Raw genomic sequence first — 24,522 nt, 5'->3', positions numbered from 1 at the left:
CAAGGAACCTTGTCAAATGGCATGCATGATAGTATGTCATCGTATCTCACTAAACTTTAGAATCTTATCCGGTATGCAATACCTTAAATAGGTGACACTTAACATTAAAAGTTTCCTTAACTATTTTCTCCACAACATAGGCTTAAACTTTCCATAATAAATCAGCGCAACGTCTTAAATGAGCCAGCAAACGGTGCGATATTCGAAATGGCTAAAAGTAAGCTTCACATACCAATAGAGTCACTCCTAACAAATGGGTACCAGGTGCTTCAAAAAGCACTAGGTAGGTAGCAGAGCATATTTCTCTCGAAGGTGGTACTCCCCATACATATGTGATCCAGCATTGGCAATGTGAAGGATCTTCCCCAAGATAGTGAAACAGCTAACAAAGAGGACTCTGAAGTGTGAGCATGCCGTTTACCGTCATGGGTGGTGGTAGGGGCCTCAGAGTATAAATGACTGAATTCATACCTTAATGATAAGGGCCAATGAGTATTGACAGTGCTTAGTCTTTTACACTTTGAGCTCATGTCTGTCACCAGAAATTTTCAATATACATACATAAACTTTTGAATATTGTATAACACAAACTCAAAGTGACTGTCTAGACTCATATAAATAATGGACTTCACCTTTTACTATCTAGATTCTATTCATTTTTGTCTATCCTTGCTTCATGAATTTCAACAGACAATTGGCACCAAGAAATAACAATCGATTATACTAATGAATCAAAGATCCTTTGCTTCAGAGGCTTGTATACAGAACAGACGAAATGGCTCCCCCTAACCCTCTATTCACTCCTACCATTAGGAAGTATCTTGGCCCTGAGTAATTCTACGCCAGTCTCGATGACTACGTCAACCCGAATGTCAATGTCTTTGAAGAATATCATTCTAGTCTTTATTACGCGAACCAACCATCCTTCTTTGACAACGCTTTCTGCGGTCATGACGATTCATCCATTATTCAGGAGGACCTTTTCGGTGCCAGGATCGTCCACCGTACTGAGATGGATATTGACTCGGAAGACAGCCGCCCTAATTGTAATGTTGAGGGGGACTCGAATTTCTATGGCCCAGAGTCTTCAAACACAAATTCCACTCATCACGTTTGCCTCTTCGATCCTTTCGCGCTTGTTGGCTCGACTATTGATCCCGAACTTCTCTCCTCTAATGGTTCAGCGGGCATTGAAAACCACATCAAGCATGACACAACTGAGAGCGTGCTGTTGGAAACAGAATCCACCACTTCCGACAGCAAAATCATGCAGGATCAAATTAAAGCCGATTTCGATGAGGAGATGCTTCAGGATGCGATGGCCATCCTAAAGTTCCAAAGTTTCGTTGTCTTAAGTGAGCAAGATCGAGCTCACCTCAGAAAAGACATTCCCATAATGATGGACAAATGGGCGACACAGGAATTGGCGGATACTCTCTTGGCCCTAGAGGACCAGTCTATTGTTGACAGTATATACAAACTTCACCAACTTATACTCTCTCGCATCAAAGACTACCTGAATAAGGCGACCTCTGATTTCCTTCCACGAGCATACCGAGGTGTTCCTGTGGTGGACTCGGACTTGACTTCTACCGAGCACCCAAGGCTTGAGGGGGAGTTTGACCTGGATCTTCTTGGCAAACCTGGACGAAAAAATCTTTTCTGGGCTTTCTTAAGACACGAGTTGATGAGCAAGGTTCGCCTTTATGTTGCGATTATCCATCATCGCTACAGGCCTCGAGTCGAACTGAGTCGACGAGGAGGCCATAAGTTTCTACCATGGGAGGACGAAGCCATCAGGTGTGTTCAGACATATATACAGACTCTGTATACAGCCTTCTTTTCTGAGTGGTCTGGAGCTGAGGTGCCGGATCCACCACCCCCGGGACTTGGACGCTCCAACAGCATAGTCTGCGAGACGACCCAATGGGTAGAAGCGCTCACAGACGATAAGTCCGTATGCGCCATGGCCGCAGCAAGGCTACCGAGTTATGGTCTTGAACCCATCATGAGCCTTATGGACGAGAGACACAAGCAGCAAGGCCAAGAAGCTTCCATTGAGCCTGCACTGTCTCTTATCAGAAATGCCAACTTCCGTTGTGACTATGATCGCGCCCACAAAGAAACTGTCTCAGGAAGTTTTGACAGAAAGAGGGGCTTGTTTCCAGAATTATGGAACGACATCGTACTTCGTCATGGCACGCCTCGCAATTTTACGCAAGAGAATCTTGCCCTACTCCGACAACGCGCATGGGTTTTCTTCTGGGGTTCTCCAGCTCATCCTCAGCGTGAGGCTTTACTCAACATATCTCAGGAGGGGGGCACTGGATTCTCTGGTCTTAAGGGATGGGAACGTTCTTTCTTTCAAGGAGGGCCCGCAAATGCAGATTCAGAAGAGATGGATGGAGGTTACGTTTTAGGCTCATTCACTGTGCAACAGACTTAAAACCATGTGACTCAGAGGATACCAAGATCCTTACTCGATGATCACGAAGGAGATACTGGAGGTAGATTAGAAAGATCTGCACCCGAAGTAGAAAGTGCACCCCAGTAATTCAACACTATCTTACACGTCTAGAATGTGGTTCAAGGAAGTGAGGTAAATGGCTTGTAAGACTTCTTCGTGGTACAGGGTAGAGTTTGTGACACATGACTCAGCACCAAAGCTCATGTGGGTCCGTCCTCCTTCACCGTCTCTGTACGTCATCGGTTCTAACTCGTCAGGCGCCACAACTTGATCCTGAATAGCCTCAGCCTTGCATTTGCGTCTCGCACAACAACTCTCAGCATTTGTCGCTGTGAGTATCCATCATCGTCCCTCGCGATGAAGAACAAAACCGATTCATGCTGGGATGAGAAGATTATCGACCCTGACACCGGGAAGAGTCTCGAGGTCCAGCTCGTATTATCTTTGGTGATTGGTGTCTCTGCCTTCTTCCTCTTCTGTGTACGTTCATCCTTGGCACGCTTGCGAAAGACCTCACGCTTCCCCGATAACAAAACAAAGCTATAAGCCACAGAACTGACTCCTTGAAAGTTCCTACGCCCACGATGGCCCGCCCTTTACGCTGCGCGAAAACGGCGCCTCGATCATCAGCTTGGTCTTCCCGCCCTTCCAAATTCCACGTTTGGCTGGATCCCGACACTGTTTAAAATTACCGAGGAGCAGGTCCTGGCTTCCGCTGGACTCGATGCTTTTGTGGTACGACATAAATCCCGAGCAGCCTATGTAAATCGCTGACAGATTATAGTTTCTGAGCTTCTTCAAAATGGCCATCCGACTCTTTAGCATTATGGCATTTTTCGCGACTGTTATCCTGTTGCCAATCAATCGTTCATTTTCGGACACCAAAAGCAAGAAGGGCCATGGTGGTGATGATACATCAACTGTCCCGGGTTCGTTTTATGGAACAGATCAGAACGTGTTCTCAGATGCAAGTTTCCTCGACATACTTAAGCACAAAGATAAAACGGACAAGAGTTACGAGAAGTCCTGGCTGTGGGCTTACGTTATTTTCACATACTTCTTCGTCGGCTTGACGATATACTATCTCAACCTGGAGACATTTCGCGTCATCAAATTTCGTCAGGACTATCTCGGATCACAGTCCACAGTGACAGATAGGACATTTCGACTTACAGGAATTCCCGAGGATTTGCGATCGGAGGAAAAGATCAAGGATCTCATCGAAAAGCTGGGCGTTGGGAAAGTTGAGAAGGTCATGCTTTGCCGAGACTGGAAGAAACTTGACGATCTTGTGGAATTGAGAGACGCCACTTTAAGACGCCTTGAAGGTGCCTGGGCCACTTTCCTTCAACATCAGCGTCGGAAAAGAAAGAATGCTGGACATCAACGAAGACGTGGCAATGGTGTGTCTCAGGAACAAGAAGACGATAACCAAACCGGAGAAAATGGGCGCCTCTTGGACTCTCAACAGGAGCCCTGGGACTCTGGAGATGAAGGCAGACCTAAAGTCAACATACGCTATGGTACCCTTGGTTTGCGATCCCGCAACGTTGATGCTATCGATTACTACGAGGAACGACTTCGAAGATTGGATGCCCAAGTCATAGAGGCTCGCAAGAAGACATACGCGCCCACAGACATGGCCATTGTTACTATGGACTCGGTAGCTTCATGCCAGATGGCTATCCAAGCACGAATCGACCCCAGGCCAGGCCGGCTTTTGACTAAGTTGACACCGGCCCCTTCGGACCTTGTCTGGAGGAATACATATGCACCCCGTGGTATTCGTCGCCTTAAGTCCTGGGCTGTGACTTTGTTCATCACGGCGCTCACACTCGCTTTCATTTTCCCCACCATTGCCATTTCGTCATTGTTAAGTTACTGCACAATTGAGTCCAACTTTAAACCATTTGCCAAATGGCTACAAGCGCACGGCGTTATCTTCTCGTTGGTCCAAAACGGCTTGCCCGCTCTGGTTGTGTCGCTTCTTAACGTTGCTGTCCCTTACCTGTACGACTTCCTATCCAATCATCAAGGCATGATTTCTCAGGGCGACGTGGAACTCTCCGTCATCTCCAAGAATTACTTCTTCACCTTCTTCAATACCTTTTTTGTTTTTGCAGTTTCATTGTCAGGAATTAATTTCTGGAGCAGGCTTCAGGATTTTGCGAAGGACACAAGCAAAATGCCACGCGCGATTGCTGGTGATGTGGAGAAGCTATCGATCTTCTACATTTGCTTTATTATGCTACAGGGCATTGGACTTATGCCCTTCCGAATTCTCGAGGCGGGGAGTGTATTCCTCTACCCATTCCTGCGTTGGTTGTCCAAAACACCACGCGACGCTCTCGAGCTCAAGAAACCCCCGGTTTTTCAATACGGCTTTTTCCTTCCTACGTCTCTACTTGTTTTCAACCTGTGTCTTATCTACAGTGTCCTGGCCTGGGGATATGCTATACTCATCGTTGGGACCGTCTATTTCTGTCTGGGCTACTTTGCCTTCAAGTACATGGTACTATATGCAATGGACCAGCCTCAACATGCCACTGGAGGTGCGTGGAGAATAATAAGCTACCGCATCATCGTCGGGTTGCTTGTCTTGGAAGTTGTCATGGTGGGCCGAATCGCCACTAGCGAGGCATTCATTCAGTCGGTGTGCATTCTGCCACTGCTCCCCTTTACCATCTGGTACAGCTACTATATCAAGCAGCGATTCGAGCCTCTGACCAAATACATTGCCCTTCGCGCTGTCAGGGCAGATGAGGATCCAGACGATGCAGCTGCGCTGGATGACGTATTTGAGAACGAGGACCGCCCTCGACCCTCACAGGCCATTCTGCGTCGTGGAAGCACCCTAGACGAGTACAAGGAGAAGGGCCTGCAATTCGTCAACCCCAGTCTTGTGGCCCCGTAAGTAACATTTTACCTACTATGTATGACATGAATTTTCTGACAGATATACAGACTTCCCCAGCCGTGGATTTACGACGAGCCACCTCCACCAATCCCCACGGATGACACACAGACAACAGAGGAGACTGAACGCCCTGTTCTGCAGGGTGTCGATAGCACACTCGGTATAGGAGACGAAAACGTTTGGAGAGACAATGGAGGAAATAATGTTTAATGACGTTGATTGAAGGTGACCTGCATGATTATGGCGCTTGCTTGGTGTTTGAAGTTTGAGCAGGCACCCCAATGTCCTTTTCTTTGATCGCAAGAATACACGTTAGCTTTTTGTCCGTCCTTAGTCATGCTTAGAATAACCGAAGATATATACAAATCATGAAAATGAAGAGCAGTTGAGTCGTGAAACTGAGTCAAGCAGGAGCTATCTCGGCCTTTTCCCTTTTCCTGTTAGGCACTTCCAATCCCGTGATTTTGACGATAGTCAGTGCTTGCCTTTGTGAACAATGACTGAGGCGGTCATTTTCTTCTCCATCATCATCATTCGTTTGGCCAACTATCAACAAGCCCATATCACGAGAAAATTCGCTCATACCTACATATGAATTCTATACACACCTTTTGAGATCTGCTCAGATCGCGACTACCCACCTCTCGATGTGCCATCGGGCGTGACCTCGCTAAGCACATGATCTGACAAGGTATATGCGGCTGATGCACTTCGACTCTGGCGACGTTCGGTAATCTGTTCGGACCAGTCGGGAACGTCTTCAACATTCCGGTAGCAAGCCCAGCGGCTTGACTTTAGGGAGCGGCACAGGGGTCACGGCAATGACCCTTCTGAGTGGAGACGTCAGAGTATACGATCAATCCTCCCCGTTTATGGAAGCCTGCGATGACTATGGCCAGCAACAGCAGCATCGCGGTAGAGAACAAAGCCCAACCCAAGGAATAACCACCAGCAACATCAGGGATCATTACAGACCTGTTCCCTTGGGCGATGGAGACCATGTTTTGTACACGAATCCCAGCACCGGGACCCTTTCTTTGGGCTCTGATGCAACGGGAGGGTCTTTGGATCGCTTAATTTGCAAGGCCCAATTTCGTCCTCCAATGAATACGACGTCAACACTGCCCGTGTTATACACAGCTGTATCTGACACGAGATTCGGGGTCTGTGTCATGGCGACATTTTCGGTTGGTAGTGGATACGACAGTCCAGGAGAGGACATCTTCACCAGATCTATCAACCCCGATCCGTCAATATCTTCAGACACAGACAAACAGATGATTGTTCTTTACATGATATCGCCAGATGTGCTTGCCGTCATATCTCACGGCCTATGTCGTCAGCATTGCATGAATGCCACCCAACATGATGAAAATGGCACCTTGTTGGTTGAGATAGACTCACGGCCCAAGGGAAGTTGCAACGAGATTGACTCTGAGGGTGATAGTTTCGGAGAAGTGACAACATATCCACTCGAAATTCGAGGACTACCAGTTGCTATCTGTTGCAATTTGGTGGAGCTTGCCCTGGATTCGGGAGCTGATATGATTCTCTGGGCGTTCTGCGTGCAGGGGTGGGCCCGGGCGTGGGCCTTGCGTGTCGGTCATCAAGACACACCTCATCGTACAGTCGTGGAGGCCAATGGGAGTCTGAGACAGGTCGATTCTAAGGGCGACTACAACATGACAGAATAGGAGCAGGTGGTTGCAGCGCCAGATGTTTCTTTTAAAGCTTTGACAAGTGCAGAGATTGCCCTAAAGATAAAACCGGACACGACTGGGCAAATACCGCCGACCTACGAGCATGGGAGTCTTGTTACTAAGATTATATTTCGGGAGTGGTAGACAAACTTTATTGAAGACTCGAGAGGGAGCTTGACTAGTCGTTAGAGAGGAGAGACAAAGAGATTCGGCGACGTTCCGGAAAGACCAGAGATTGCATTATCAGTTGATAGCATCAATAAGTAACATGATAGTCTAAGCAGCCGTTACAAGGATTGTTACCGAAGAGTGAACAGGGGTTGGTGCAGCAATGACGTTGGCGTGAAGCTTGAGTTTTTTAGTCTCGTTGTTTCAGCCCAGTACAAGTCCAAGTTCCGATGACGGCGCTGAAGCTTAGATATCACGGGGCCCACATCGGAAGCGACGGTTCCGATGTGGAGGCTCTTAAACGCCCGTTGATGTGTTTTACGGACTGAGACCGAAGACTAAAGGAAGATAATCATAGCCCTATTTGAATAAAGCTCAAACTAAAGCAATCAAACTAGAATTGAGGGACAGAACTAAAGAGAATGAAAAAGATGCGGCTGATATTGAGGCTCACAAACAAGCAAGGATGCAAAAGGCATGTAACATGTTCATCCCCTGATCAGAAGAAGCAAATAATGAATCGATAATGCTACACTCCAACACCGAAGTATCCCCAACCAACCAAGCGAGTGTCTCCAGCAAAAACAGGTAAATTTGTGATGTATGCTTATCCTTGTAAACACACTCAAGTTCTCGGATGGAGCCGCACGGTTCGCAGCCGCATCCGCAAAGAGTGGGTCTTCAAACCGTGTGGCGAGGACCCACTTTGACGGCCCAGCGCCGGAATTCGGGTGCGGCGATATCAATTCATGTGGGGACAAAGTTACCATTCTCATTGAATGAGAAATCTTTGGTAAAAGAGATGAGATGAGATGGGTAAGTATATAGAGGTGGGCATGGCCCAGTTTATGAAAGATTTATTTTCTATTGAGCATCTTGAGACATTGACTTGATTCTCATACCTTGTCCATCTACTCTACGCTCCTTGACTTACTATATTAACCTTACATACTGAGTATTGCAATACACTATCAACCAGCCAAACAAACAGAATGGATCAACAAAATCCAAATCGTTCTTCGACAACTCTAGAAGGTCGTGAAGACGACACCACCTTCGCGCCCCTGAACACCCACCAAACAACAATGAGCCGCATCCGTCGCTCCCTCTCCCACACCCACACTCACTCCCACGACGGCTCCCAGAAAGAAACCCGCGATCCAGATCTGGATATCGACCTGCCCTACCGAACCCTCAGCGCCAACGCCAACCTAGACGAGTACCGCGTTGAAGTTCCAGGCGGTGCTATCCCCGGTCCTATCCAGCCTGAGGAGATCGCGAGAAAGTCAACGAACCATGAGCCCGGCCAGGAGAGGCGATATAAGCTTGTTACTTTCACCCCCGGAGATAAGGAGAATCCTAAGAATTGGAGCAAGGCTTATAAGTGGTGGTGCACTATGGTTGTGGCGCTGACGTGCTTCGTTGTTGCGTTCTGCTCTAGTGTTATCACTGCCGATATCGCGGGCGTGGTTAGGGATTTGAATGTTAGCAATGAACTTGCTCTTGTGAGTATTAGTTTATTCGTTGTGGGGTTTGGTGTTGGACCTATGGTTTTTGCACCTCTTTCTGAGATTTACGGTCGACGAATCATCTAGTAAGTCATCTCAGCTAAGATATTTGGTGATTGTTACTAACGTTGTTCAGTGGCTCTACTCTTCTTGTCGCTGTCATCTTCATCATTCCCTGTGCTGTGGCAAAGAACATTGAGACTCTTCTTGTCTGCCGAGCCATCGATGGTATTGCTTTCTCAGCACCCATGACCCTTGTTGGTGGTACCCTCGCCGATCTGTGGAAGAATGAAGAGCGTGGTGTTCCCATGGCTGCATTCTCTGCTGCTCCTTTCATCGGTCCTGCTAGTGAGTTACCTTTAAACACCTTCACTTATCCAGATACTAACGAATGCATCAGTTGGTCCTCTTGTCGGTGGTTTCCTCTCTGATGCCGCTGGTTGGCGATGGCTCTACTGGATCCAGCTCATCCTCGCCTTCGTCGTCTGGATTCTCATCACCTTCACCGTCCCTGAGACTTACGCCCCTACTCTTCTCGCCCGCCGAGCTCGCAAGCTTCGAGCTGCCACTGGCGAAACCGACCACGTTACAGAGCAGGAACTGGATCTCCGACCTCTCTCTGAGCGTCTCCGAATCTTCCTTATTCGACCTTTCCAGCTTCTCTTTGGCGAGCTCATCGTCTTCCTCATCTCCGTGTACATGAGTGTTCTCTACGGTCTTCTGTACATGTTCTTCGTTGCCTTCCCTATCATCTACCAGAAGGGCAAGGGTTACTCTGCTGGAAAGACCGGTCTCATGTTCATTCCTGTCGCTGTTGGTGTTCTCCTCTCAGCTGCTTGCTCTCCTTGGGTAAACAGCCATTACATCTCGCTCGTCAAGAAGCACAATGGTCATCCTCCCGCTGAGGTTCGTCTTATTCCCATGATGGCCTCATGCTGGTTCATTCCCATTGGTCTCTTTATCTTCGCCTGGACTTCATACAAGGAGCTTTCTTGGGCCGGCCCTGCTATGGGTGGTTTCCCTGTCGGCTTTGGCTTTATCTTCCTTTACAACTCTGCCAACAACTACCTTGTCGACTCTTATCAGCATCAAGCTGCTTCCGCTCTCGCTGCAAAGACTTGCATCCGAAGCTTCTGGGGCGCTGCAGTTGTTCTCTTCACTGAGCAGATGTATGAGCGTCTTAACGATCAATGGGCCTCAACACTCCTTGCTTTCCTCAGTCTTGCTTGCTGTGCCATTCCCTTCCTGTTCTGGAAGTACGGTGCTAAGATCCGTGGGCGTAGCAAGTACGCCTACGCTGGTGATGACGAGACTGTCGACGATATTGAGAAGGCCAAGGGCCGTGGTAACACTCATGGCGGCGCTCAAGTCCGTGATGACTCTGAGGATGAGGATCTTCGCCGTGCTCGCAGCTACGTGAGCAACCCTTAAGCCAATTGCACTAGATTGGCTCTCCAACTTGTCCCTTGGACATTTTCACAACAAAATAGACTGGGAATTAGACTTAGACTTGGGATGGCACAAGGAGGTTGGACTTTAATGCCTGGACAGGACTTGCATATAGGGATAATATGCGCGGAAAATTATTTAGAGGGGACTTGGATATTTAGCATAATACCCTTGAATTTAATGTCATTTTAATCAACACACTGAACCATCAATCAGTGCCTCTTTCATGTGTCTGCGAGAAGTATCCAAGCCTGATAAACGAGACTTTGCTGACATCCAAGAACATTTCTTTTCACCACCGAAACCGGACGAAAACGGAACGAAAACGAAGAAACAGACGCGATGCTTGAATCACTATCATGGCACACAGAAACTAGGTTTTCAAGGGGTCGGAAGGCGTTTATGCAAGCTTATTCTTCATCGGTACTGTTCGGCGATGAAATGGGTCGCATCAGAGCTTTCATTGACAGGGCCCACTTGGTGATGAACATGGCAGCAGGGATCGCTCCTCATCTCCTTCTAGTTCCCGGCTCGGCCGTGATAGCATCCCACTAGAGGTGTGAACTTTTGCCCAAACAAGGATAGGAGCAAAGGGTTGTTATCTCCAGTGGATCATCGACTCTCCCTCTCCTAAACGCCGCGAAAACAAAGAACAGAACAGAAAAGTAAAGAATGGGACCCCTTTAGATGGCGCGGACGGGTAGTGATTCACGGCGTCGCAACTTGAGGTCCTTGGTGAGAGAGTTCTTGCTTGTCTTGGTCTCTATCCACTCCTCAAGATTGCTGAGGGTGCACTCGGCAATCTCGGTGAGAGCCTCCTCGGTGAAGAAGGCTTGATGACCACAAACAACCACATTGGGGAACGTCATGAGACGCATGAGCTTATCATCTTGAATGATTGTCGACGAGTGGTCGTTGTAGAAGAGTTCGCCTTCAGCCTCGTACACATCAAGTGCAAGGCCACCGATATGGTTTGTCTTGAGGGCATGAATGACAGATTCGGTGTCGAGCAGGCCACCTCGAGAGGTATTGACTAGCATAGCGCCCTCTTTCATCAGAGAAAGAGTGTTGCGGTTGATAATGTGCCGTGTTTGCTCCATGAGAGGGCAATGAAGACTAACAATATCGCACTGGGGCAGAAGGTCTTCGAGAGATTTGTACTCGCCATACTCCTCAAAAGCTGGCGAAGGGAAGGGATCATATGCAAGGAGTCTGCAGCCGAAACCCTTCATGATGCGTGCAGTAGCAAGGCCGATTTTGCCAACACCGACAATTCCGACAGTCTTGCCATGGAGGGTCTTTCCGAGAAGGCCATCGAGAGCAAAGTTACCCTCACGAACACGGTTGTAAGCGCGATGGGTCTTTCGGTTGAGGGTCTGAATCAGAGCAACAGCAAACTCGGCAACAGCCTCGGGAGAGTAAGAGGGGACATTGGCGACCATTATGCGGAGACGCTGGGCGGCATCGAGGTCAACATTGTTGAAGCCTGCACATCGCAGCAAAATAGCCTTTACGCCAAATTCTGACAGGGCGGAGATGACATTGTCGTTGACGACATCGTTCACGAAGACGCAAATGGCATCGGCTCCCTCGACGAGGGAAACGGTATCTTCGTTAAGAGCGAATTCGTGAAAGATGAGCTCGATGCCAGACTCTGCGTGCTTGGCGCCGAGGACTGACGACAAGTACTTTTTATCGTAGGGTTTTGTGCTGAATACGGCGAGCTTCATGATGATAAGATAAGGATGAGTCGGATTGAAGTTGAGGAAGAGGAGGAAGAGATGGAGATGTAAGGGATGAAAAGCTTATACAAGGGATTGAAGAGGAAGAAATAAATAAGTAAGGTATGTGTTGTGTGACTGCTTGACAGCTAAGCTCTTTCCTTGATCCAATTACGCGGGGTTTTTGAAGCTTGGAAGGTAAATATGGACGTTTCTGGGCGTTCTCCACCAGGAACGGGGAGCTTCAACTTGGAGTATATATACACTCACCAAAAATACCTAAAACACCTAGCCATTATTCATCTATTCTCAATAATTCAGACTCGATCATCTATGAACCCACTCAGCACAGCCCCTACACGAGGGGAGAAAAAAGGAGGTCACATCCAATAACTCTATCCAGCTTCAGCACATACACAGCGGTGTCGTCAGCATGTGCCTTGGAAAATCAGACCATACCAATATCCATAGCTTGGACGCCAAGCATGTGTGTGCGACTGTTACAAGAAAGGAGGCAATTATTATTATCTTTGAGGCTGGCGATTGAGTTGGGCTTCAACGTATGATTAAGCTTTTCACTAACATTCATTTTCAGCTGTCATTGTTGTTGTTTCTTAGGAGATGCATTCCTACGTCAATACCAACACCGAACAAGTATAGGCGTCAAAATACATTATTTTAATAGCTTGCTGCAAAGATAAATCCAGTATAATTCGTATGCACCCCACGCTCGCCAAATCAACCGAGGCTCTTCTGACCCTAATCTCATCTCCCATAAAAATGTCCCCGGAATCGTTCGGTGTCCGTGTCCCAGGGATCCGGGTTAATGACCCCCGGCCCCGAATGGGTGGGACTATTTATTGTCTGATATGCAAGGCACGCAGAGCCCCAATCATCCCTTCTTTATGGTCTGATTTCCAACAATCGAAAGTTGTAATTTCTAAGATCGATCTTGATAGGATCACAAAGGCCCCTGCTGGGCCTGAAACGGACAAGGAACGCAAGGTCAGCTTCGGTGACATATCAACGGTGACCACTGGACGCTTGTGCAATTCGGTGAGCGTTGCAGCATCTCATTTATGGCCTCATTTGAAGGTTTGATTGATATCATGGGCAATGCGTGAGTCATCGAGAAGGCATTGGCACTTCGTATACAAGGCTATGTTGCACCTCAGCAATGGCCTGATATGCATCCTCTACTAAATGAAGCAGTACTTGTTGAGTATTCACTGGATTATCCTCTCCTGCGTTGACACCTAATTCTATATTTGAGACCACCTCCATCAAGGATTCTCTGTATCGATATGCAAGTATGCCGTTTTACAAGAAGAAAGGGTTTGAATACGATCCAGAACATGATATTAGACTGGTTATCACTCTCCTTCAAACGCCTTACCAAACTCACTTGGACTACTCGATTAAAACCGAACAAACGCACGAATCTCGGATCTCACATCGCTGTGGAGCAACAATCTACGATGCATTGGCATTTTTGGGCCTTTTATGGCCTTCAAGGTGAGATATCGTCCTGAAGAAATCTCTTTGAGACCATGCTCGGATTGTGAAATCGGAATCGTGAATTAGTAGTTGAGCGCTGCAGTTAGAAGGCATCATGCAGTTACGGATGATCTGATCATAATAGGCCGGCAAGACCCAGCCGATCGGCTCCTCCACGATACCCGGATGCATCTCACATTACCCGAGTCGATCATATCTAAGGTTAAATGCTATCATGCATCCTGTCACAGCGTGTGGAGCAATCCATCAAGACATCGGCCCGGTCCGTATCCCTGCCTTGCTCGTCCGCCGAGATGTCACAACAATATCTTGCCATTGGGGAGCTGAAGAGCTTGGTTTCTTATTACTTCTTTGGTCTTTTCTCTAACGCTTATAAGTGCCGCTGATGGTGTAATCCTTCTTCGGCCCCTTAACCGTATACTCGATGCCCCACTCCTTCAGGTTCACGGCCTGGAAGGCAAAGTTGTACTTGACATCGTAGTAATCATCAATACACAAATGTCCTGCCTTGGCCTTCCATCCCTTATCTGTCGGTTCTGTGAACTCAATCTCGTGGAAAAGATAGTCTGCACGCTTCAGATCCTCTGGTTTAGCGAACCACACGCTCAGCACATCCTTGAGCTCGTCATATCTCCAGACGTAACGGCGTGTGGCCTTGAAGCCAAATCCCTGTTCGGTCTTGAACTCTCCCTCTTCGATATAGAGATACTCCATGCCCAGCTCATCATCGCTAGGGGAATCCTCGCTAGCGTTGACCGCACATCGCAAGCCATCGTTCGTCTTCTCGCGGAGGAGGAACTGCGCGGTTCCACTAAAGTGTCCGCTCGGATGTGAGGGTAGCTTGCTGACAAGATCGCGCTCGAGTTTCCATGTACCGAGAAGACTTCGAAAAACAGCGTGGGCCACGAATCTTGACGTCGTCAGACCATCAGTTGCATCTTTGCGTGTTTGCTCGAGTGATTTTGTCGCAGCATCCTTTGAATCCTGATCGTCACCAGGACTTGAGTACCTCGCCGGTGTGAGCATGTCCATTGGCAGATTGTTATGTGGTAAGCTGGGAACTGGAGGCTCAAGAGGCTCGCGAATCTTCAACTCAAGTGCCTCTGCAATCTCATTCACCAGATAAGGGTAGTCGCCCATTGGGAACTGCGATACTCGGGGATCATTTCGCAATTCGAGTGTTCGCTGAATCGAGATGTCATCGCGAAGCTTGTTCTTAAAGATCTCAGATTCACGACCAGGGGATACATTGTCTGACCACAGCGCAGCCACAAACCGAGCCTGCATCTGCATCACACCCCAGTAAGGAGATCTGTAAAATCCCACAAAGCCTAGATCTGGCACTTCGGGGTGATGAGTTCCATGGAAAGCCAGGGCGACAGGCTGATCAATATGTTTTGGTGAGAAATGAAGTGCCTTCAAGACGTCTTCAGGAAGGTAGTTTATGCAAGGTGAAGCATCAAAACCTGTCGCAACCAGCACCGCTGCAATGTCCTCAATCTTTGTGCCGTCGGACAGTGTTGCCGTAGATCCCCCGAGGCTTTCAACTTTGCCTTTCGACAAAGAAATCATTCCAGATCGAACAAAATCAGTGTACCATTCGCTGACAGCTAAGTAGGGCTGCTTATCATCATTTGTGCCATCGATTTTGAGCAGTGGGGAGTATTCGGATTGATCAGAGCCAAGAACGCCTTTGTAGACGCTGTGGACCACCTTTGCTGTCGCTTCGGGGATGTGTCCTTGTGTATTGGTCAAGGGTCGAGGACGGTTGTTGAGGTTATATGAAGAAAAGTCGAGAGGGAGAAATGGCGCTGCGACTTCTGCAGGCTTGGGACTGGTATAAAGAGGAAATACCCAGATCGGGCGCTGAATGACATGATGAATACTGTACTTGTCGATATCGGTAATATTCGATGGATCGGGTGAGTTGGCCACGGAGGAAAGATGAGCGCCAATGGTTCCAGCAATCTCAACACCAGACATCTGCCCACCAACGACGAGGATCTTTCCACCACCAGGTCTGCCTTTGCCCAGAAGGCTCTTCACTTCCCTGTAATGGCTGCTGTGGACAACAGGGATAGGTGTCTGCTTCTCAAGACTCTCGGGTATAATTGGCTTTCCAAAGAAACCAGAAGCAACAAGAAGATAGTCAAAGTTCCTTGTTTCAGTTCCAGCATCTGACTTGGTGTTGACAACCCAACCATTAGATGACCCCTTCGGCCGCTCTGCACTCTCAACTCGTGTACCAAGCTTGAGTTCAAAGTCCTTGTTGCTCTTCAGGAACCGCTCGAGATATCTGTGAAGATACTCTCCAACCATCCAACCTTGTGGGAGTTGAGGATCACTATCCTCCCAGGCAAGTTCACTAAACTGCATTGTATGTCTGCTCTGGTTCGCCCACATAAATGGGTGGACCTGTCTGCCATTGTCCGTCTTTGACGTAGGCCACAGACCTCCAATGTCCTTCTGGGCATCGAAGATGGTGACTTTGAATTCGCCGGGGGCAGTGTTGTGTAACAGCGTTTTGGCTGCGACAAGTCCCGAAGGACCAGCGCCTACAGTACTCAGCGAAGCTGTCAGAGATAGCAAGGCGTGACTTACCAACAATACAAACCGTCTTGGCCATTTTTCTCACGCCGGATAAGTACCTGGAGATACTCATATAAGAGCTCAATGACTCCTATACAATCCCTGTCCGAGGCTCACTTTTACGATGAGTAGACAGGGTTGAGCGATTTGTAGCAAGAAAGCTAGGATGAGGGGACTGGTGTAGGATAAGCAAATTTGAGAGAACAGCAGGCCTTCATATAAGACTCATAAATGCAAGAACACCACCCCTTCACGACTGGCCGTCAGTAGGCAAACACAATCTTAGGGTGATATACAGCATTCAGTGAGAAAGAGCATCCAATGGTTGAGCACACCGTAAGCGGTTTAGTCGATCAAGCTCCGCAACTCCCGAGATCTTCCAAGTCGTAGGTGGCTTACCTAAGCGCTTGTGCTTGTGAAATGCATCAGATTGCGAATTCATATTTATCCAAACAATGGATAAAGCAGTACTAGGTGAGAATAACAATCTCTTTGCTTGATTGATATGGCTACCTATAAAACCATAGATCTTCGCATGGAGATTGCCTGTGTTGCTTGGTAGGTAGCTTGAGCTGTCTCATCTCAGAATCTAGCGTTACTTTCTGGTGTAAGCGGCATAACAGTATGTGTCCAACATGAGAACTAAGAATGAGGGTTTTGCTTTGGGGCCAAAAGAGTATGTTTTAACCATTAGTTAAACGAACATGAGTTCATGGTATTAGTAAGACGAGTAGAAAGATGTTATCCAAATGCCGGTTATGCATGTCATCAACTCCAGCTAAACTCCGAGTCAATCTAACAACACCACTAACACCATCAACCCTGACATCACAACCCCCAGCATAACCAGGGAACTTCAGGTCAGTATGGTATAAAAATCACCTTGATGGCGAGGAAAATCATTCGAATTTCGTCAATCCCAAGATCCATAATATCAAATGCCGTTATCCTTTCAGAATTAGTAATGGTTGATTGCCCCGCTTTGTTACGAATGTCGTCATACCTCGTAGAATTCGTCAGTTGCCCTGTAGCTTTAAAGTAGATAAATACCCAAGGTCCAACTCTAATCAGATTATCTGACCAGTATCTAATCTTTTCAGTATCTCATAACTCTTATCGACAAATCCAACCTCTTTTTGACCCAATTGACCCATCCTCACTTATACACAATGGCTTCTCATCACGTTCTTCTTCTTGGCGGCCACGGCAAAATCGCCCAGCTTCTCACTCCTCTCCTTCTCAAGCGTTCGTGGACTGTAACCAGCGTCATCCGAACTTCTGAACAGACCCCTGCCATCGAAAAACTTGGTGCCGGCCTCCCCGGTAAACTCAATGTCCTAGTACGTAGCATTGAGGACGTCACATCCCAGGATAAGGCCTTGAGTATCTTGAATGAAGTCAAGCCCGATTATATTGCTTGGAGTGCTGGTACGTCAACATACGAGAATCACTCTTGGGCCAATACTGATGAGATACAGGTGCCGGAGGTAAAGGTGGCGCAGAAAGAGTATGAACCAGCCCCATCCTCTTCAGATCAGCTCACTTACTGACCCCTCCTAGACTTTCAAGGTGGACCGAGATGCCGCCGTTCACTTCATCAATGCCGCAGCATCTGTACCCACCATCACCAAGTTCCTTCTTATCTCATACCTAGCTTCTCGTCGATCTGGTGCTTCATGGTGGCCTGCCGGCGAGTGGGATGAGTACAATGAAAAGGTCAACAACGGCGTATTGGCAAACTACTACAAGGCCAAGATCGAGGCCGATGAGACCCTCTACAAGGTCTCCAAGAAGAGTCCTACTCTTGTTGGCATCGATCTGAGACCTGGAACTCTGACTGATGACCCAGCCACCAAAGTTGAGTTTGGCAAAACCAAGAGCATCGCTAAGAGCGGTGTTAGCCGTGAGGCTGTTGCTGAGGTTGCCTCACATCTTCTCGCTGCCGACGGTGTCAAGAACGGCTGGTATGATCTACTCGATGGTGATGAGGATATTCCAGCTGCTGTCGAAAGAGTTGTGCGAGAGAACGTGGATGCTGCTGAGGGCGAGGCCATCTATGATGCCTGAAGGTTGTCTGCCTGCAAAAACATCATGGCCATATAATATTTAAGTCATAAGGCATTTTGAATTAATAATGGTACATCGCAGCTGATGCTATCCACGCTTGTACCCCATTTTAACACCCGGTGATCCATGCCTGTGACGGCGAATTGTAAAGACATGACAAGTTATGTAACATTTGTGCTTCCCTCAGACAAATGTGTGAAACATTACCTTTTTGACTCCATCCATATAGTTTCTCTTACATATAATATAAATCATGTCGAAACCGGTTTCTCTGCATCCTCAACCGAGTAGGCGCGTAGTTGTCGAGTTCGCTCAAAGGTGTTTCGATAGCTGCCCTTGCTTGAACCAAGTCGGCTATTGAGACGGACCCCGTTTGTACATTCTTCGGCACCTCCGAACCATTTGAACCTGAGAACACGCATTTCCTCATTGAAGGTCTTCCAGCTGGTGGTGAAATAGATCACGGCGTTCCAAACACCCTGCAAGGGAAGCACACAGCCACTGGCGACACTGAGGGGAAAGCTGATCCTGTCGTGGTGCGTCAGGCTGTACAGCCGGTTGGCGGAGCTCGGAATCCAAGTGATCAACACAGCGAGGCCGAAGATGAAGCTGGTGCGCAAATATGCCATCTTGACTGGATCAAATTGTCTGAGTTTCATAGAAGCGTTAGACTTGACGGCACGAAGTTTAGTCATTACTGAGGAGGGTGGCTGGCGAGAACTGTCGGATGTGCAGAGTGTTTCGAATCGTTGAGCTCTGCTAGAAGTCGACGGTTCAATATGCTCGAAAGAACTAGGTAAGACCCAAGATTGGATGCGCGGAGGCATTGCGGCTAGAGGAGGACTTGGAAGTGTAGGCTCTTGTTGGATTACTTGCCTCGGGTCTTCGCGTGTAATCTGAACTTCTGTGACTGCAGTACCATAGAAGTCCTGACGAGGTGTGAGATTCTGAGGACAAAAGTCAGCTTCGCCTGCCTCACTGGCATCAGGTGGGAAGGCTACCGCTTCTGAGGAGCCTCTGTGCTCACTACTCGAATAAGGAATATGATCGTTCTTCTCGGCGTTGCCAATAACATCCATCACCATATGCCTGATCTGATTTCGAGTGTGGAAAACGTGGTATCCAACAGCGATGTAGATCATGATGGAGAGGAATGAAAATATCCAGATTGGGATGTAGTAGGCGTAGAGGCGAACAAGACTCCAGTCAGTCCCGATCCAACACCAGAGCTACACATTGTCAGTATACTGGTGAAAGAAGAACGGTTAAAAACCACATACAGTAGCATCTCCAAATATGAGACCTTCAGGTGAGTTGCGGATTGATATCAAAACAACTGCTGGAATAAAAGGACCACCGAAACAGATCATGCAGTATAGCCAGGCATACTTGCGAAACATTCGAGGATCGGCATTGCAGAAGAACACGAGAAACACATTGATAGCCATGGCAAGTGACCACCAAGGGTCAGACTGCATAAACCTGGGGAAAGAGGTTAGTGTTAAACCATAACCTGAGCCAAATATCATACCATTCGAAGATGAATGCCTGAGCCTGGCAAAGATGTGATCCTTCACCCCTTTCAAGACCATCATAGCCGATCATAGATGCAACACTAGCACCGGCATTTGCGATTGAGGCAAAGATGAGAAACAAATTAGGAGTTGTTCGAAGTTTTTTGAAAAGGCCGAAGGTCAGCAGCACCAGAATGATAGCGATCATAGAACATCCTGCTCCGACTCGTTCTATAGTGATAAGAATCTCGATATGCTCAGGTGAGAAGGTCGGTCCTCGATGATGCTCCGGATAGCCCTCCATGTTGATGTTTGGTGAGGACAAAGCCTTGGAGTTGATGATGGGAAGAAACGAGGAGGCCAAGCGCTCGCTCCGCAAGAGAATGTGAACAAACACAAACGAGGAAAGAGAAGAGGGATAGAAGGAAAAGGGGAAAGAGATGTTGTGAGCTCAACACGGTTGACTTACACACGGAAGGGGCGCTCGGCGACTGCGATAGAGTTCGCAGTTGCCATCAGTGGCAGTTTGAAGGTGATGGCTTAGTTCCTTCCACATTGAATCATGTGGTGAGCGAACAGGATAACAGATGGGATCGTATTTCTCCGATAGTGAATATATGTTAAAAAAACGAATAAAAATCAATGTTTTCTTTCTTTTTATTTCAATGCTATTGTTATTTGTTATGCGCAGATTGATTATGCCGTCCTTTTCATTATATTGTTTGTATAAGCTTATATAACACTTGATCACTTAGACAAACCTTACGCAAATAACCTTAATCATAGCCTTAAACAGCTCCAGATCCACTAGAGCTTGATAAGAATCAGCTGTAAAGCTAAATGTTGGGATTTCCATTGTTGCATGTTGCCAAGGAGACTGCACTGCACTCTCTTATTAATGGAACGTCAATTCTGCAATAACGAGGCCTTGGCATAACGACCACGACAAGGACCATTAAATGAAAGTTTGGCCGCAGAGGTTCTTCGGTCAAAAGACAATATCATATTCAAATCCCTATATATACCATTTCAACACGGCGATGGCTGATATAAAACTTCTATAAGATCAACCAGATTAAGGTAGCATCCAATTGGAGTGGCCTTTTTTGGCTTTCATCACCATAATGGGACAAGCCTGCATACGTACCTCGGCTTCACAATGACTGCCACATCCTTGATTTCAGGTCGATCGACCTCCATAAACCAGAGGCAAAAGCCTCACATTTCCTCTCTTTTCATTCTCATCTCAACAATTGATCAATTAACTCTCATATAATGCAAGTTTCCAAGCTTCTAAGACCCATCTCCACTCCACTGCCGAGCTTCTACATCTCCCGATCGGCCCCGCACTCCCGGGTCCGAAATCGCATCATCGGACCTCCCGTAAACACGACCCTCTCACACATCAGCATCAAAGCCTTCTCGTCAGCCAAAATGGAGTTCCCACCCTTCCACAACTCAATCCTCTGCCCTGCACTTGACCTGGTGCCAGAGAACGCACCACCTGATTTGTTCGCCTCGGAATTGTCCTTCTTTGCTTCTCATCCATGGACGGCTTCTCTGCTCTGCGCTCCTGATGCGATCCCTTTTCTTCCTTCATGTCGCAATCCAAAGTCACAAGCGCATGATCAGCTTTTTGGGAACACACTCAATAATTCTCGTGGCCTGAGGCATCTTATCAGTTACTTTCGTGCGCCTAGTTTTGAGGTCGCCAAGGATCCTGCACATAACATCACTGAGATTGCGGTGCTTGTATCAGTGGGCGAAGGTGTAAGCGGGTATCCTGGGATGGTTCATGGCGGAATTGTCGCGGCGTTGTTGGATGAGTCAATGGGTACCATCTTTGATTTGAATGGGACTTTGGGTAAAGAGGCTAGGGCGTTCAAGACGCATAGCGTGACGGGTGGCATAGACGTGAAGTATCTCAAGCCTGTGCCAACAGACAGCGTTGTCTGCATCACAGCTGTTGCAGAAGAGATTGATGGTCGGAAGACAAAGGTCAGAGGCGAGATGAAGGATGAGAAAGGCGAAGTGCTGGCGACCTGCTCAAGTCAATGGGTAGCACTTAAACCAAGCTTGTGATCAAAGGAGGCCGGCATACATATATGGTGGCGAGCAGGCTCCTGGATTAGAAGAAGACTATATATTACTACCTAGACATAAGAAGAAAGGTATCAAGGAATGCAAGAGTGACAAAGCAAAAGTGGTATATGAAATCCATACAGGAACCTTTCGCCAATACTGAGAAGTCCATCTAATCAAGGTACAAATTATTTTCAGCCGTTAGTCATAAACCGATCATTTAGAGCTCTCTCCCCTCTCCGACTTCAAGCCGGGAACAATAGACTTGACCGCATCTTTAACTTTATGGGGATCTTCCAAAGCTTCGTAGGCGGCCTCTCGCTTACTCTTGTGTCCCTGCTGCCAAGATTCCTCACGGTCATCCAACTCGCTCTCGGCTGAGCTGATACTGCTCTGACTTCTGTTCATGACCATGTTGATCATTCTGCCCTCGTTCTTCTTGACGTTACGCTGGTTTTCCTTCATATCCTGCAGCTCCTGGTCTTCCCAATGCATCGTAATTATACCCAGTCCTGGGAAGTTCTTCTCGAGAAACTCCTTCAGGTATGGCAGGGTTGACTTGTCTGGTCGGTATGTTCCGGAATCGTTGTCGATGATCAGTTGATAATATGCAGGATCATGTGGAGGATGTTCCTTTGGTGGACCTCCAGGGATGTCTTCCTGCGGATGTGTCTTGGTGTGAGGGTGCACATCATCTGAAGCAAGAGGCTTCTTAAGCCGCCGAATAAAGAATTCGCCTGAACAGGCGATGTACGTCTCAACATCCGAATGCATAGTGTGCTTGCTCAACATGTCGATGCCGAATTCTTTGCCAGTCTCTGTAAATCTGAACATGCCGTCCAAGGTCAGAACATAGGTAAAAGTGCGACCTCCTTCGTCGAAGTGAACAAGCTTCAGGAATTGCTCTGAAGCCTCTGGCGAGCATGCATCGAAATCGCCATATTCTGTCGATGCGTTAAAATTATAGATACGACGATGCTGGCTGTGCAGTGCTTTGTTCAGGATTGTGCCGCGCAAGCCCGCTGAAGAGTAAATCGATGCAATAATAGGTCTAAACTCGACAAAGCGATGATACAGCTTGGGAGGCACTGGTCCTTGAAGCTGCATCTCATTTGCTTGGAAACTGATGACATGTTAGCATAGCCATTTTCATCTTGAACAAGCAACATACTCATATTTTTGTGTCTTGCTCTTCTTGTTCCCGTCTTGGTCGACTTGCTGATCTTCATCCACTCGGGCATCGTCCTCGGCATTAGCGTTGACCTTGACACCGGCGATTCGGCCGATCAGAGGACTGAAATGTTTGACCCATGTTGTTGGTCCAACAGTGTACATTTGCGCATAAGGCGGATCCGACGGTCCCAAAAGCTCCATGCTCAAACGCAGTAGAGGTGTCATGTGAATGTTGTGGGTAACAACGCTACTAATAGCTTTGGCCAGGTATGCTCGTTTGCTCATCATGCGCTTCTTAGCCTCATACACACGACCAGGAGCGGGAATGCCTTTCCAGTCTGGGCCTATACTGGGCACTTTAATTGTGACATTGCCCAACCTATCATCATGATCGGGGAAATCTTCATCGTACATTCGGCACTTGAGAGTAAAGCCTGTTGGCGGGACGTTGGCGACAATCCATTCATCTTCCCATTCCGGCTCGGTCGTCTTCCTTATGGTTTTCGTACGGTGGGTGAGATCGGGATCCTCCTTATGCCGCTTCGGCTGAGTACCTTTTAGAGTCGCATGAAGGAAGGGATCTGAAGAGGCTGTAACAAAGTCGCCAGGAGCAAGATTTGAGGCGCCGTGGAAGATGAATCGAATGGTATAGCCTTGCGGCGCATCAGGAAGAGGGGTCGGGTCGAAGCCACCGGGAGGTCCTTTTGTAATCTGATGTACACGGTCTTTAAGGCCGGTTCCAATCTTTGTAGGACGCTTTATAGCGTGGTCATGATGATGCTCCTGTCCATTTTGTTGTGGGTTCGCACCGTTTGTCTGCTCTTGTGATACTCCATTGCCATTCTGTGTCGCTGTCTCGTCGTGGCTGTGACCGTTCGTTTGGCCATCGCCGTTGGTGCTGCTGATTGGAGTGGTCATTTTCTAGACCCTTGTTTCTGCTGAAGAACGCGAAAGAATGATCAAGATTGTGATCTAACGAGTTTGCGCCGGAGGATATACTGCTCGATACAGTAACCAAAAACTCTGCGTCACTTGAACGAAATAATGTCCTATCATCCGGGTACCCGAAGGATGGTTTTGTTATGACGATGAAGGAGGAGGGTTGGGTTCAACAACGGTTAAAAGAGGCTGGTTCGTAAGGGTCCTGTCCTCGATAGATGGTGTGATAAGCGCCGTCGCAACCGTGGCTCTGGAACTGAACTAGAACTGCAACTATTATAATGGCGGAAGACGGTGGCTTATATTTGAGCGCCATGCCAACCAGGCCATGATAATGGTACCTTTCTCCTAATCTCGTTACAGTGGCATGAGAACTTCAGCCAAGGTCAGACTTGGTCTACCCACAACAGCTGTATAACTCAACATCTCTTGGCGCCATGAAGCGTCGCAAGCTCTCATGGCCAAGTCATTAAAAGTACCATTGAATTTGCTATTTTCTGACGTCACCTCGAGTTGTGTACAGGGAAATGCATGCAGGACTTCACGGCTATAGCGGCATTTGATGTGCCAAGGGCTGGGCTGTAGCGGCTATGAGTGCCGCCCAGCGTGGAAACCCCTTGAGATTCACCCACTTAGATGGGGCTTTTAGGGGACCCTGATCATTTTTCTCGGCACAGCCTAGCAATTCTTTACGCGATGGCTTCGGAACG

The 24,522-nt window shown here is 47.8% G+C and overlaps 10 protein-coding genes across 16 annotated transcripts; 6 read left to right on the top strand and 4 right to left on the bottom strand.

The window, feature by feature from the left end:
- Window positions 1-775: 775 nt before the first annotated feature.
- Window positions 776-2,446, top strand: FOIG_08292 (uncharacterized protein; the record flags this gene model as incomplete). The annotated part of the gene is made up of 2 exons (XM_031208280.1): window positions 776-831; window positions 901-2,446. 2 exons carry the CDS (start codon window positions 776-778, stop codon window positions 2,444-2,446), a joined length of 1,602 nt encoding a protein of 533 aa, XP_031062414.1.
- Window positions 2,447-2,723: 277 nt separating this feature from the next.
- Window positions 2,724-5,815, top strand: FOIG_08291 (uncharacterized protein). The gene is made up of 4 exons (XM_031208279.1): window positions 2,724-2,947; window positions 3,038-3,202; window positions 3,252-5,377; window positions 5,432-5,815. The coding sequence occupies exons 1-4, from the start codon at window positions 2,825-2,827 to the stop codon at window positions 5,592-5,594; spliced, it is 2,577 nt and encodes an 858-aa protein (XP_031062413.1). The 5' UTR covers window positions 2,724-2,824; the 3' UTR covers window positions 5,595-5,815.
- Window positions 5,816-5,925: 110 nt separating this feature from the next.
- On the top strand, window positions 5,926-7,430 carry FOIG_08290 (uncharacterized protein). Its single transcript, XM_031208278.1, has one exon. It carries the CDS (start codon window positions 6,206-6,208, stop codon window positions 7,076-7,078), a length of 873 nt encoding a protein of 290 aa, XP_031062412.1. The 5' UTR covers window positions 5,926-6,205; the 3' UTR covers window positions 7,079-7,430.
- A 610-nt stretch (window positions 7,431-8,040) lies between these two features.
- On the top strand, window positions 8,041-16,307 carry FOIG_08288 (uncharacterized protein). Of its 5 annotated transcripts, XM_031208276.1 has the most exons (6): window positions 8,041-8,846; window positions 8,897-9,108; window positions 9,161-10,443; window positions 10,491-12,806; window positions 12,862-13,516; window positions 13,573-14,020. In XM_031208276.1, exons 1-3 carry the CDS (start codon window positions 8,245-8,247, stop codon window positions 10,189-10,191), a joined length of 1,845 nt encoding a protein of 614 aa, XP_031062410.1. In that variant the 5' UTR covers window positions 8,041-8,244; the 3' UTR covers window positions 10,192-10,443; window positions 10,491-12,806; window positions 12,862-13,516; window positions 13,573-14,020. The 5 variants fall into 5 exon arrangements, with proteins under 5 accessions (XP_031062410.1, XP_031062409.1, XP_031062408.1 ...); XM_031208275.1 differs by having other exon boundaries at window positions 12,890-16,307; XM_031208274.1 differs by having other exon boundaries at window positions 10,491-13,516; window positions 13,573-16,307.
- Window positions 9,739-12,231, bottom strand: FOIG_08289 (D-lactate dehydrogenase). Its single transcript, XM_031208277.1, has one exon. The coding sequence runs from the start codon at window positions 11,937-11,939 to the stop codon at window positions 10,893-10,895; it is 1,047 nt and encodes a 348-aa protein (XP_031062411.1). The 5' UTR covers window positions 11,940-12,231; the 3' UTR covers window positions 9,739-10,892.
- Window positions 12,670-16,864, bottom strand: FOIG_08287 (uncharacterized protein). 3 transcript variants are annotated; one of them, XM_031208270.1, is made up of 3 exons: window positions 16,437-16,864; window positions 16,050-16,285; window positions 13,244-16,003 (listed from the first exon to the last, which is right to left on the bottom strand). In XM_031208270.1, the coding sequence occupies exons 2-3, from the start codon at window positions 16,108-16,110 to the stop codon at window positions 13,812-13,814; spliced, it is 2,253 nt and encodes a 750-aa protein (XP_031062404.1). In that variant the 5' UTR covers window positions 16,111-16,285; window positions 16,437-16,864; the 3' UTR covers window positions 13,244-13,811. The 3 variants fall into 3 exon arrangements, with proteins under 3 accessions (XP_031062403.1, XP_031062404.1, XP_031062405.1); XM_031208269.1 differs by having other exon boundaries at window positions 12,670-16,003; window positions 16,050-16,864; XM_031208271.1 differs by having other exon boundaries at window positions 13,244-16,285.
- On the top strand, window positions 16,830-19,107 carry FOIG_08286 (uncharacterized protein). The gene is made up of 3 exons (XM_031208268.1): window positions 16,830-17,465; window positions 17,516-17,544; window positions 17,598-19,107. The coding sequence occupies exons 1-3, from the start codon at window positions 17,207-17,209 to the stop codon at window positions 18,102-18,104; spliced, it is 795 nt and encodes a 264-aa protein (XP_031062402.1). The 5' UTR covers window positions 16,830-17,206; the 3' UTR covers window positions 18,105-19,107.
- On the bottom strand, window positions 18,356-20,099 carry FOIG_08285 (uncharacterized protein; the record flags this gene model as incomplete). The annotated part of the gene is made up of 4 exons (XM_031208267.1): window positions 19,636-20,099; window positions 19,385-19,586; window positions 19,106-19,333; window positions 18,356-19,051 (listed from the first exon to the last, which is right to left on the bottom strand). Exons 1-4 carry the CDS (start codon window positions 19,920-19,922, stop codon window positions 18,356-18,358), a joined length of 1,413 nt encoding a protein of 470 aa, XP_031062401.1. The 5' UTR covers window positions 19,923-20,099.
- A 386-nt stretch (window positions 20,100-20,485) lies between these two features.
- FOIG_08283 (uncharacterized protein) lies at window positions 20,486-24,261 on the bottom strand. Its single transcript, XM_031208265.1, has 2 exons — window positions 22,872-24,261; window positions 20,486-22,823 (listed from the first exon to the last, which is right to left on the bottom strand). Exons 1-2 carry the CDS (start codon window positions 23,789-23,791, stop codon window positions 21,917-21,919), a joined length of 1,827 nt encoding a protein of 608 aa, XP_031062399.1. The 5' UTR covers window positions 23,792-24,261; the 3' UTR covers window positions 20,486-21,916.
- On the top strand, window positions 20,788-21,901 carry FOIG_08284 (uncharacterized protein). The gene has a single exon (XM_031208266.1). The coding sequence runs from the start codon at window positions 20,894-20,896 to the stop codon at window positions 21,698-21,700; it is 807 nt and encodes a 268-aa protein (XP_031062400.1). The 5' UTR covers window positions 20,788-20,893; the 3' UTR covers window positions 21,701-21,901.
- Window positions 24,262-24,522: the final 261 nt, after the last annotated feature.

The sequence above is a fragment of the Fusarium odoratissimum genome, assembly GCF_000260195.1.
Source record: "Fusarium odoratissimum NRRL 54006 unplaced genomic scaffold supercont1.12, whole genome shotgun sequence".
Lineage (NCBI taxonomy): Eukaryota > Fungi > Ascomycota > Sordariomycetes > Hypocreales > Nectriaceae > Fusarium > Fusarium odoratissimum.
The sequence above is the reverse complement of the archived record's forward strand: the minus strand, read 5'-3'. Positions and strand labels throughout refer to the sequence as shown.

Coding starts and splice junctions, on each gene's coding strand:
- FOIG_08291 (XM_031208279.1), top strand. CDS start 2,825: ATGAAGAACAAAACCGATTCATGCTGGGATGAGAAGATTATCGACCCT. Junction 2,948..3,037: donor CTGCCTTCTTCCTCTTCTGT/GTACGTTCATCC, acceptor ACTCCTTGAAAG/TTCCTACGCCCACGATGGCC. Junction 3,203..3,251: donor CTGGACTCGATGCTTTTGTG/GTACGACATAAA, acceptor GACAGATTATAG/TTTCTGAGCTTCTTCAAAAT.
- FOIG_08290 (XM_031208278.1), top strand. CDS start 6,206: ATGACCCTTCTGAGTGGAGACGTCAGAGTATACGATCAATCCTCCCCG.
- FOIG_08283 (XM_031208265.1), bottom strand. CDS start 23,791: ATGACCACTCCAATCAGCAGCACCAACGGCGATGGCCAAACGAACGGT. Junction 22,824..22,871: donor AGCAAGACACAAAAATATGA/GTATGTTGCTTG, acceptor ACATGTCATCAG/TTTCCAAGCAAATGAGATGC.
- FOIG_08284 (XM_031208266.1), top strand. CDS start 20,894: ATGCAAGTTTCCAAGCTTCTAAGACCCATCTCCACTCCACTGCCGAGC.
- FOIG_08287 (XM_031208269.1), bottom strand. CDS start 16,110: ATGAGTATCTCCAGGTACTTATCCGGCGTGAGAAAAATGGCCAAGACG. Junction 16,004..16,049: donor CAAGACGGTTTGTATTGTTG/GTAAGTCACGCC, acceptor TGAGTACTGTAG/GCGCTGGTCCTTCGGGACTT.
- FOIG_08286 (XM_031208268.1), top strand. CDS start 17,207: ATGGCTTCTCATCACGTTCTTCTTCTTGGCGGCCACGGCAAAATCGCC. Junction 17,466..17,515: donor TTATATTGCTTGGAGTGCTG/GTACGTCAACAT, acceptor GATGAGATACAG/GTGCCGGAGGTAAAGGTGGC. Junction 17,545..17,597: donor GTAAAGGTGGCGCAGAAAGA/GTATGAACCAGC, acceptor GACCCCTCCTAG/ACTTTCAAGGTGGACCGAGA.
- FOIG_08288 (XM_031208275.1), top strand. CDS start 8,245: ATGGATCAACAAAATCCAAATCGTTCTTCGACAACTCTAGAAGGTCGT. Junction 8,847..8,896: donor TACGGTCGACGAATCATCTA/GTAAGTCATCTC, acceptor AACGTTGTTCAG/TGGCTCTACTCTTCTTGTCG. Junction 9,109..9,160: donor TCCTTTCATCGGTCCTGCTA/GTGAGTTACCTT, acceptor CGAATGCATCAG/TTGGTCCTCTTGTCGGTGGT.
- FOIG_08289 (XM_031208277.1), bottom strand. CDS start 11,939: ATGAAGCTCGCCGTATTCAGCACAAAACCCTACGATAAAAAGTACTTG.